The sequence below is a fragment of the Crinia signifera genome, chromosome 11, assembly GCF_055691185.1.
Source record: "Crinia signifera chromosome 11, ASM5569118v1, whole genome shotgun sequence".
NCBI lineage: Eukaryota > Metazoa > Chordata > Amphibia > Anura > Myobatrachidae > Crinia > Crinia signifera.
Genome location: NC_139227.1, coordinates 16,382,544 through 16,394,589, shown reverse-complemented (window position 1 = coordinate 16,394,589; position 12,046 = coordinate 16,382,544). Strand labels below are relative to the sequence as shown.

Below are 12,046 nucleotides of genomic sequence, written 5' to 3'. Positions count from 1 at the left end.
ATAGGAAAGGTAGTGTTCCTCAATACAATTCATCAAAAGAGGGGGCCACAATAAACCTGGGAGGACCCCACATTACTTAGTGACTAATGGAAGAACAGTGATCATGTGCTTAGGAGTAGGACTGGTTAATAGCACTCATCTTATGACCTCTGACTAGTATTATACCCAACATCAGGACCATAAATAGGGGTGTACGAGTGGTGCTACTGCTCGGGGACCATGGCCAAGGGAATAGCACTTTTGCTGCCCTGTGGCACTTATATTTGACTTGCAGGGTGTCTGGGGTGGCACGTACCCAGGACAGCGGATGGGTGGGGGATGGGAGAAGGGCCTGGTGTGGCAGGCAGCCCCATTACCATATGGGAACATCCAGCGTTTCATGGTAATGAGGCTGTGCCGTGGGTGGGGGGCGGGCAGCTGACATAACCGGATGCCAGCTGCCTGCCAATTTCCTCCCGAGGATGCACGCATGTGTAAGGTTGCTTCAGAGCAACCTTACATATGTGTGGCCCTTCCACATCATTCGATGGTCGCCGACCTATGTTAGCCTTGCAAATCAATCAAAGTACCCCCCCCCCCCCTGTGTGGAATACGCTGGGAGCTCCACTCCCTGATCCCGATAGGCCCCGCCCTCTCTCCGTTACATCATGAGGTCACATGTTCCATGAAGCATTATTACCATGCTACTACTCTGCCCAGTATAACCTGGATATTTTCTTTATTATATGAATTTATCTATCCAACATCTGCCCGTGTAGAAATCTGCATTATGAATTATACTGTGAATGATTCTGTAGGAGAACTGGCCGCAGAGAGTAATGAGAAACTCGGCAGGAACGAGGAGTCTCGGGAGAAGATCCAGAAGTTTGCTGAGGAGGCTACGGAGGCCTGCCGGGAGTTATACCCTAACAAAGAGGTCTCGGGCCCACCAATAACTCCCCCCGCACAGACCTGGGACACGGATGAGCAGAAGCAGGAGGAGATGTTTCCTCAGTCTGAGCAGGAATCCTCTACATTAACAGATAACGAGCATCATAATGTTCCGAATAACGGTGGATTATGGCCTAAGGAAACCTGTCCTACAATCCCCGGCCCTGCGGTAATGCAAGGTACCATAATGCTCAGCACAGGGCTCCCTGCTAATATCTGGTGTAGTCACCTTTATTATTTCCCCACACACTTTATACTTTGACCTCCCGTGACTTCCTCTGTTCAAAGTTTTTCAGTTCCTAGAAGTTGTTTTAAAATGCGAATGACTTTGGGGCTAATTCAGCTTTGATTGCTAATGAGAGTTCTCAACGAATGAGTGCGTTCTGAATGTGGCATTCTGATTGATTAAAGTAAATGTATCGTAAACGCAATGCGGCTGAACTTCTACTGACAGAAGGCTGGAATTGAGGGGGGAACCTGCCATTTCCTGTGTGTGTGTCTGAAAAAACTCAGGCGTTCCCAGGGGTTTATGAGGGTCTGTGACAACGGCGATAACCACTCAGTCCACGCAGATTAGTGGAAGGGCCAGAGCTGCGCACGATTGCACAGACTGCGAAAACCTTTTGATGGTTCGGGAATTGCGTATGGATTTGCGAGTCGATGGCGGTGCGGGATCCATTTGCAATTCATTAGTAAATTTACATGGGGCGGGTTCTCTCTCTGTCTGTGCGGCAGCTTTCTCCTCGCAGTCCGCTGTGAATTCTCACATCACCGAACCATGCTGACTTATCCTCATGGTACATGGGTAAGGGAGGTGTCGACTGCTGAAGGTCGACACCTGAAATAGGTCGACTTGGCTAGGGTTGAAGGTCGACACAAGCATTAGGTCAACAGTGGGAAGGACAACCGTATAAAGGTCATGTCGAGCTTCATAGTGTTGACCGAATGCTTTGGAGGTTATTTGCGGCCTTGCAAATCCACCAAACCCCACCCGGCGAGTGTCTGCCCCCCCCCCCCTCGCAGCGCAGGTTCGTCTGCACAGGCTGCGATTGGATGTTCAGCATAAACATCCAGTCGTATGCCGCGGGTAACCTCCCACAGCTTTCGATGGTCGCCGACCATTGAAAGCTGTGGAAAGTACATGCATATAAAAGTGACTTTCAAGTCACTTACATAGGCGTGCACGCTGGGATGGATATGGGTGGTCAACTGATGTCAGCTGCCCGCCCCCCGCACCCGCGTCACCACCTCAATGCCATGAGAACGCCCGGCATTCTCATGGGAAAGCCCATGAAACGATGGGCGTTCTCATATAGGGTAATGGGGCAGCCCTGTGCCCCCCACCCTTCTCCACACCACCCCCCGCACGCCGTGTAGGGTGCGTGCACCCGGGAACCGAAAGTTCGCCGTGGGTGCACGCACCCTACGTCTGCACATGCGCAGAGACGCGCAACATCGGCCATGCGTGCGAATGCACAGAGGACCGAATGAACGAGAATAACCCCCTTTATCCAATTATACACAACTCACCACAGTGAATATGAATAGTTAAACTGGGTTTAATATTACAAAGAGAAAGTATATAGAGTGCGCCAATACAAACGCCACCGCCAGTTCAAGGTGTAGTTAATCGACAACTTTTTTTTTAACAATAATCTGAACCGTTTTCAACAATTTTTTAATAAAATAATTTAATTTTTTCTTTAAAATATGTTTATATAAGAATTTGTACAGTAGCATGCGGTCCAGTGACTTAGAAATCAGATTTCCATTTTATATTCATGTAATGTTCATCAGAAACCCAACGCGTTTCATCAACTAGACTTCATCAGGGGTATACAAAATCTCGATAATGCAGTGAATACTTAATAAAAAATCATTAGAGCCAGAGTGTGTAGGTCCTCTTGGACTCCTTACAATTTGAAAGACCTTCACTGGTATCAAATGATGTTATTAGAATTGGTGAAAAACCGCATAATCACCCCAAAAGGTGACTAAATGGTTCGGATCAGCTACCAAAACAATCCTATGTCAGAGTCCAACTTGTGAGCTCCTCCAGTGCTGCTGGCAAGTGATCACTTATGCTGCAAATCCCTGGATTATTTCCACCATGATTTTTGGTAGAACTATGCATTTAATACTTGTGTCAGTACATTGATTGCATGTATAGAATAGTATGCAAAGTGCAATCAGGTAGCAGTTACTACAATACATGCAAGATGATCTTCTCGTTTGTCTGTAGAGTCACAGGAGGAGATGAACAAGGAAGGTACTCTGACCACTGGAGTGGTTGATGCAGAAGATGTAGAAACTGTTCCTCTCAAGGTCACACGGAGTCTGTATATAGATGTAGGTGGAACTGACAATGTAGTAACCCTATACCCTCATCGGGGATTATTCAGAGTTGGGAGCAAATGTAACTGTGGGGTAGATTTATTATCAGGTCTTTATCGTTCTTTATGTCCCCCCGCTCCGCTTCACCAATCGGGGTGAAGCTGCACCGGACATCGCCTGGATGTATTATTTGTTTAGTATACGTTATGGGAGTGCGTTATTCCCATCCGACGGGGATATGCGTCCTCCCACAACGGCTGTGTGCTCCTCCCTGGGTTGTAGTACTGCGCATGCACCGGGTTGCATGCTTCATGCTGTGTGCTCGGCCCATGCGTAGTTGTTTTCAATGTTCAGCACCGCTTGCTGGTCTCCGGCGTCTTCAAATGAAAACTGCGCATGTGCCGGGTAATACTGGCAGGGGATGCTGTGGATGCTGTATACATGGCGCATGCGCTGTTTTGATTTGAAGATGCTGGAGACCAGAAAATTACGCTGAAAAATAGGAGGAGACCCGCAGCACCAGAAACAGTTGGCGATCCGGGACGAGGCTACATAAGGAACGAAGCCAGATAATACATTCCGTAAGGCACAGACGCTATTTTTAAAATATCGTAACTGTGTTAAACTTCCTCCCCCGTAGTTCTCACAGGCAGGGCCCTCCACCCTCTTCCCTAGCACTGTCCATGTCCTTGTCTCCTCCCCTTCAGCAGCTCTGACTCAGCCATTCACCTCGCCTCTCCTTTCTCTTACCAGCTTCAGTGACTTTCCTTACCAATGCCCCTGTCCATCTCCCCATCTGCGGTGATAGTATTGTAAGGTACTTGGGGGGTTATTCTGGTTCACTTGCAAATGCAAATTCACACTCTAATGGACAAAACCATGTGCACTGCAGGTGGGGCAGATGTAACATGTGCAGAGAGTGTAAGATTTGGGTGGGGTTTGTACTTCAAACTGATATCTATATTGCGGTATAAAAATAAAGCAGCCAGTATTTACCCTGCACAGAAACAAAATAACTCACCCAAATCTATTTCTCTCTGCACATTACATCTCCCCCCCCCCCTCCTGCAGTGCACATGGTTTTGTCCATTAGAGAGTGCATTTACCTTTGCGAGTGAACCAGAATAATAACCCCCTTGTACTGGTCTGCTATGGTATATTGTATTAATGCTTTGATATTTCCTATTCATTTATATGTTCACCCTGGGTGGCTTCAGTGTACACTCTGTGGTTTACACATAAAGGTTACGTAAAACAAGTCGAGTCCCCACATTGAAAATGCTTTGGACCAGAAGGATTTAGGATTTTGGGGATGGGACCAAAGACCAAACACAGAATGCATTTATTTTTCATATGCACCTTATAACAGAGCCTGATGGTAATTTTATACAAGATTTTAAATCATGTTGTGCATTAAAAAGAAAGTTTGTCTACACAGAACCTTCAGAAAACAAAAATATCACTAAGGGCCAGATGTACTAAGCTTGAAAAGTGATAAAATGGAGAGTGATAAACCGCCAGCCAATCAGCTCCTACCTGCCATGTCACAGACTTTGTTTGAACAATGAAAGTAGGAGCTGATTGGTTGGTGGGTTCTCACTCTCCATTTTATCACTTTTCAAGGCTTAGTCCATCTCACCCTAAGGGGGATATTCAATCTCTGGCGAGCATCTCCCGTCGGGGAGATGCCCGCTGGGCCCTATTCAATGCTGTCTTCCCCGACAGCATTGAGCAGGGTATCTCGGCAGAACGAGCCCGACATCACAAGCTGTCTGGCTCGTTCTGCCGAGAATGCCCGGGAAATGACGAGCTTCCGGCTGCAGCACGCCTCTACCCGGCCGCAACTCGCGGCCACACCCCCTTCTCGCTCCCCGGCAGGCGGGATATTGAATCCCGCCTGCATGTTCTCGGTCGAGCTGACCGAGAATGGGACTGGGTCACGGCGGTCACGCAAGCTCGACTGCCGTGACCCTCACATTGAATACCCCCCTTAGTGCTCAAAAAATATAAGATTTTGGATTTACTCAACCAGTTCTATAAAAGCACATGTGAATGTGAACTGATACCTGTAAGCATTTTCTATTTAGGATTTACCAGATTTGGAAGATGCAGAAGTTGATGAGATGGTCACTAATAAGGTACAAATTACTGCAATAAACGTTTATTGATTATGATTGTATTCTTAAACGTCCAGAATGGCTTGAATTACCAATGATATTGAGGAGATTTTTAGAGCGGACATTCTTATTACATTTTTGATCGAAGTTCATTTCTTTACATTGGGCGTAGTGTGTCTAGAATGTGATTCGATTGATGTTAACTTTCTGCAAAGCAAGAAACACGTCTCCAGCCCCAAAAATGCTTCCTATCGACAGTTGTTTCCTTCTTGGTTTTTTTTTTTTTAGAAATGTTTTTTATAAATATTTCTCACCTGCCTTGCTCTGTCCTACTCCTATTATCTGATGCAGGCTTTTGTTCCCTTACATAAACCAGAGTAAGACCCCATTAGGACCCATTTCGCACCTGTTGCTGCTGCCGTTGTTAAAAAATAATAATAAGTGGAAAATAAATCATTGGTTAATGTAATCTGGACCATTTTGCGTTTTGAAAATAACCTCTGGTATTTAAGTCAACAAGTAACAGAATAGACATGTTTGTTATGATATTTAATAGTAGGTAGTCCCTAAACTGGGTGCCTTGAGGCACTTGCAGGGGTGCCCTGGGTTGGGGGTCCAGACAAGTTCAAATCAAAGAGTGCTTGTAGCTGCCAGTCATAAAATATATGGGGGGTATTCAATTTGCATTCATGGAAAAAAAGTCAAAAACAGCAGAACGTGAATGGGCAAGTTTTTTGCCAATCCGCATGTTTTCTGACCTAGGCTATTTTTATGACAGTTGAAAAATCATCACTTAGATTGAATAGGTTGAATGTAGAGATGAACGCTGGGACCAAAGATTTGGATTCGTCGCCGGGATTTGGATTTCGCTTTGTCAAGCGGCGGTGAAAAGCTTTGGATTTGGATTATTTTTTAAATGGTAAAAAAAATGCCCAAATCACGTAATTTTTGCATTTTTTTTTTGTCCCTAGAGTAATATTAACCTCAATAACATTAATTACCAGCCCTTTACAAACAATTTTGACCACTTTACAGCTCACAATGTGGTTTTTATTCAATTTAGGCCAAGGTCTGCAGCAAGCTGGTTATTAACACATGGAGCTTCTGACAGTATACTATGGGTGCAGTACACACAAACAATAAAGGGAATGTTTTTTACAATTTTTACTGTTATTTTTTTTTGTAATGCGCAGCTTGTATAACACTGCGTGGAGGCAGAACAATCACACACAGCACCCCTCTGCACAACACCAAGACCCCTGAACTGCAGAGCTGTGCGCAGCTTGTGGAAGTGTGAGTGTGAAATGGTGCCGAATTCTTGTGACGCCAAGCTTTATAGACTCTGTGTCTCGTGAGACTCCGATGCCAGATTGCCGGTCTCGGGTTTCAGAACAAAGCCGGAAACTCTCAGGGTGCCGAGCTGTCTGTGTTCGGAGCGGTTCAGATTCAGGGGAAACCGGGTCGCTCATCTCTAGTCGAATGTAAATGTTACCGATAACTAACTATAGAAAAGTGCAGATTTTCCGAAATATTGGAACGGACTGAATGGACTGGACAAACAGATATAAATCCTATCCCTCACCACATAACGGACCATAAGAATGACACAAGCACAATTTACATCATTGTATGTTTTTCTAAATTTCGCAATAAGAAACATATTCGGGCAAATGTAATAGGGTGTGAGAATCAGAAAGTGAGAGATTTTGGGAGCGTTTTCCCATTTTTTTAAATCGGCAATCATTGACATGGCAAAATCAACCTGGTTTAGCAGTGCAAATGATTGCCGCTTTAAAAAAAAATGGGAAAACTCTCCCAAAATCTCTCTTCTGTTTCTCTCTCTTTAATTTGGCCCATATCCCAGGAGTGCCATGATAAAAATTCTAATAATCTTTGGAGCTTTGATTTAAAAACTTTGTGAAGCCCTGCGGGTATGGATCATTAGGTTGGCATAGATTGGGTCAAACACTGAAGCTCGAGAGACCTTAGGTTGATACATGAAAACGGTTGACATGCCTATGGTTGACAGGGTCAAAAGTTTTTTTACAATTTTTTTTATACTATACAGCAGTGGTGGGGAACCTCCGGCCCGCAGGCCGTATACGGCCCCCGCAGTTGGTCTTTGTGGCCCGGCGGCTGTGAAGTGAAGTACAGGGGAAATCTCGTGAGAGCTACCGACCTCTCGCGAGATTTCACCTGTATCAGACTCCCTGCACAAGCCGCCGGACCACACAGACCAGCGACTCTCAAACTGCGGCAGCCGCCGTAGAGTGGAATGGCTGCCGCTTGGCAGTTTGTACGTTTTTTTTTTAAATGGCCCCCGAGCCATTTTCTACCAATGGAAAAGGCCTTTGGCCCCCTAAAGGTTCCCCACCCCTGCTATACAGTACAGTCTGTTTATAGTGCATGACAATTACTGACCTATCTTATCTTGTAACAGGTGTATCGCCCAAAGATTGAAGTGATATCTGCAGACAGTGACCATAGTGACAGTGATGGGGAATGGGAGAGAGAAGAGATGAACACAGAAATGAAGGAAAACCTGCAGCCTATACACCGTATGCTAAACATAATGAATGCACCCAGTGATGAGCCGTCGCTGTATAGAGACACATCTGATACTGGAGCACTGAAGCCTAGAGGAAGGCTGATCATTCAGGAACTGGATGCTGTAAATGCAGAGGATGAGGAACATAGGGAAAATCCAGATAATAAGTCCTGCTGTGGAACACTAACACCAGGTAATTATGGGCATAACTAATATACACTAACCAAATTCTTCGTAGCCTACTTGGTTTAGGAAAAACTACCGGTTTAGGAATTACACTTTTTAGGAGTGACTCCTGGTTTAGGAATGACTCCTGGTTTAGGAAGGACTCCTGGTTTTGAAGGACTCCTGGTTTAGGCAGTGGTGTAGCAAGGTGCCATGGTGCCCGAAGCAACGGCATGTTTCGCGCCACACCCCTAACATTATACCACACACCGTAATGCCCATTACACATTTTAGCAAACTCCGTAATACCCATTACACATAAAGCCACATGCTGTAATGCCAATTACACATAAGGTCACACATGATGCCCATTACATACTATATAACACACCATAATGCCCATTACATACTATATAACACCGTAATGCCCATTACATACTATATAACACTCCGCAATGCCCATTACATACTATATAACACACCGTAATGCCCATTACATACTATATAACACACCGTAATGCCCATTACATACTATATAACACACCGTAATGCCCATTACATACTATATAACACATCGTAATGCCCATTACATACTATATAACACACCGTAATGCCCATTACATACTATATAACACACCGTCATGCCCATTACATACTATATAACACACCGTAATGCCCATGACATGCTATATAACACATAGTACTGCCCATGACATACTATATAACACACCATAATGCCCATTACATACTATATAACACACCGTAATGCCCATTACATACTATATAACACACCATAATGCCCATTACATACTATATAACACACAGTAATGCCCATTACATACTATATAACACACCATAATGCCCATTACATACTATATAACACACCGTAATGCCCATTACATGCTATATAACACACCATAATGCCCATTACATACTATATAACACACCGTAATGCCCATTACATGCTATATAACACACCGTAATGCCCATTACATGCTATATAACACACCGTAATGCCCATTACATGCTATATAACACACCGTAATGCCCATTACATACTATATAACACACCGTAATGCCCATTACATACTATATAACACACCGTGATGCCTATTACATACTATATAACACACCGTAATGCCCATTACGTGCTATATAACACCGTAATGCCCATTACATGCTATATAACACACCGTAATGCCCATTACATGCTATATAACACACCGTAATGCCCATTACATGCTATATAACACACCGTAATGCCCATTACATACTATATAACACACCGTAATGCCCATTACTTACTATATAACACACTGTGATGCCCATTACATACTATATAACACCGTAATGCCCATTACATGCTATATAACACACCGTAATGCCCATTACATGCTATATAACACACCGTAATGCCCATTACATACTATATAACACACCGTAATGCCCATTACATACTATATAACACACCGTGATGCCTATTACATACTATATAACACACCGTAATGCCCATTACTTACTATATAACACACTGTGATGCCCATTACATACTATATAACACCGTAATGCCCATTACATACTATATAACACACTATAATGCCCATTACATACTATATAACACACCGTAATGCCCATTACATACTATATAACACATAGTACTGCCCATGACATACTATATAACACACCGTAATGCCCATGACATACTATATAACACACCGTAATGCCCATTACATACTATATAACACAGCGTAATGCCCATTACATACTATATAACACAGCGTAATGCCCATTACATACTATATTACACAGCGTAATGCCCATTACATACTATATAACACACCGCAATGCCCATTACATACTATATAACACACCGTAACGCCCATTACATACTATATAACACACCGCAATGCCCATTACATACTATATAACAAACCGTAATGCCCATTACATACTATATAACACACCGTAATGCCCATTACACATCTGACATATAAGTGCCACTTACCTACATGCTCATTGCTAGGAGCTTCATGCTCGATGCCAGGGGCTTCATGCTCTATGCCAAGGGGCTTCATGCTCGTTGCCAAGGGGGACTAAAAGTGCTCGTTGCCAAGGGGGACTAAAAGTGCTCGTTGCCAAGGGGGACTTCATTTGCTCGTTGCCAAGGGGGACCTAATTTGCTCATTGAGAAGGGGGACTTAATTTGCTCATTGAGAAGGGGGACTTAATTTGCTCATTGAGAAGGGGGACTTAATTTGCTCGTTGCCAAGGGGGACTTAATTTGCTCGTTGCCAAGGGGGACTTAATTTGCTTGTTGCCAAAGGGGACCCGCTCCCTGCTATACCTGGCTGAGCTGCACCTGTCCGCATTTTCAATTAAGTCTCTCGCTGTACCACTAGCCAATAGGCGCTTGCGGTCCAGCAGACATCAATGCTCCTTCTGATTGGCTGCTGGACCGCAAGCGCCTATTGGCTAGCGGTCCAGCGGGAGACTTAATAGCGGCGGACAGGGCGGGGGAGCGGGCTGCACGGCTCCGGCACCCTTTGATGTCTTGGCGTCCGGAGCTCGTGCTCCGCCCTCCCTACACCCCTGGGTTTAGGAATGACTCCTGTTTTATGAATAACTCTTTGTTTACGAGTAACACAATTTATCATATGAGTCCAGTAGTGTTCATAGAACTTTTACATTACACTCACAAATGTCACCAGCTTCTAATGTTGTACTTTTCTTATAAATGTTCTTAAAGAAAACCGGAGTCATACCCAATAATGGGTGCAGCCTGTGTATGTATTCATTAACTGTGTCCTTGTTTTTGTTCACAATATACACAGTACCACAATTACTACATATTCGTATCCGTAGAGGGCGCTAATGCATAATATAACTCTGCAACATGTGAGACTGTTGGCACCCTCTAGTGTACTTTGTTTGCACAAAATTATTATCTTGCATTAAAAACACAAGAAAATAGTTTTGCAGTTTTTCAGGAATGTATTCAGAATTGGATTGATGATGATGATATTAGTTTATGTACATATGTTTCCAGCATGTTGACATGGATACTATGTCGGTATTGTTAGCATGTTGACATGTTTGTTTTGTTCTATTTCTGTCCCCAAACCTTAAAGGTGCCCATACACTTATCCAATTTGGGTATATTTCACCTGATCCCGATGGAACGGGCCAGGAAATTGTCCCAAATCAGATGTGCTTGACTCCCATCTGAATAGGTGCGCGGTCCCGTGCGCATCGGGTGGGACCCGACAGACTGAACCTGCTGCAGGTGTTGGATCGGACCCATCAGCAGGACATTGCGAGAGCTTTTTAGCACCCACGATGTGTTGGGTCTGATCAGTAGGTGTGTGCCAGCGGTTAAGCACAGCTGGCACACACCTATGTGCAGCGGCGAGGTCTGAGCGATGGCGAGCTGGTAGCAGCATTTGAAAAAATGTTCTGAAAAGACTGGGAGCTGGTTGGCTGAAAGAATTCTCTCAGCCAATCAGATGGGAGGCTGTTGATTGGCTGAAAGCATTCTATCAGCCAATACCCGGCCGACCAGTCTTTTCAAAATCATTTTTCAAATTCAGTAGCCGCTTCCCGCTCCACCCGGTAAACGCTGCTACGTGCTCCCCGCCCCTGCTCGTGCAGAGGGGGGCGGGGCCATAAAATTGTGCTTCATTGATAATCACGTCATCCCCATCTTGCCCCTGCCACTAGGAAGTGGGTGGGATTGGGAGAATAACCATGAGTCTGAGGGACTCCACAAAATTCAGGGGTCTTCTGTGAGCAAAGTTTGTATTTTCCTCATACAGGTGCTGTCATTATACCGACATCGGAATCCCAACTGTTAAATGCCCAACAGTCGGGATTCTAACTTCCATGGGCTATTCACCATCATGTGGGTCCATGACTTCCTTAGAGAGAGAATAGAATCTGTGGCAAGCACAGCGAG

General features: G+C 44.6%; 1 protein-coding gene across 4 annotated transcripts in view; it reads left to right on the top strand.

Annotated features, from left to right (window-relative positions):
* Positions 1-12,046, top strand: part of LOC146045282 (dynein axonemal assembly factor 1-like) — a 32,470-nt gene that overhangs the window by 19,220 nt on the left and 1,204 nt on the right. For all 4 annotated transcript variants that reach the window (XM_083164025.1, XM_083164027.1, XM_083164026.1 and 1 more), the window contains 4 exons: positions 798-1,109; positions 3,173-3,279; positions 5,352-5,402; positions 7,822-8,122. In XM_083164025.1, coding sequence (XP_083020151.1) covers positions 798-1,109; positions 3,173-3,279; positions 5,352-5,402; positions 7,822-8,122 — 771 coding nt within the window. The remainder of the gene's footprint in view (positions 1-797; positions 1,110-3,172; positions 3,280-5,351; positions 5,403-7,821; positions 8,123-12,046) is intronic.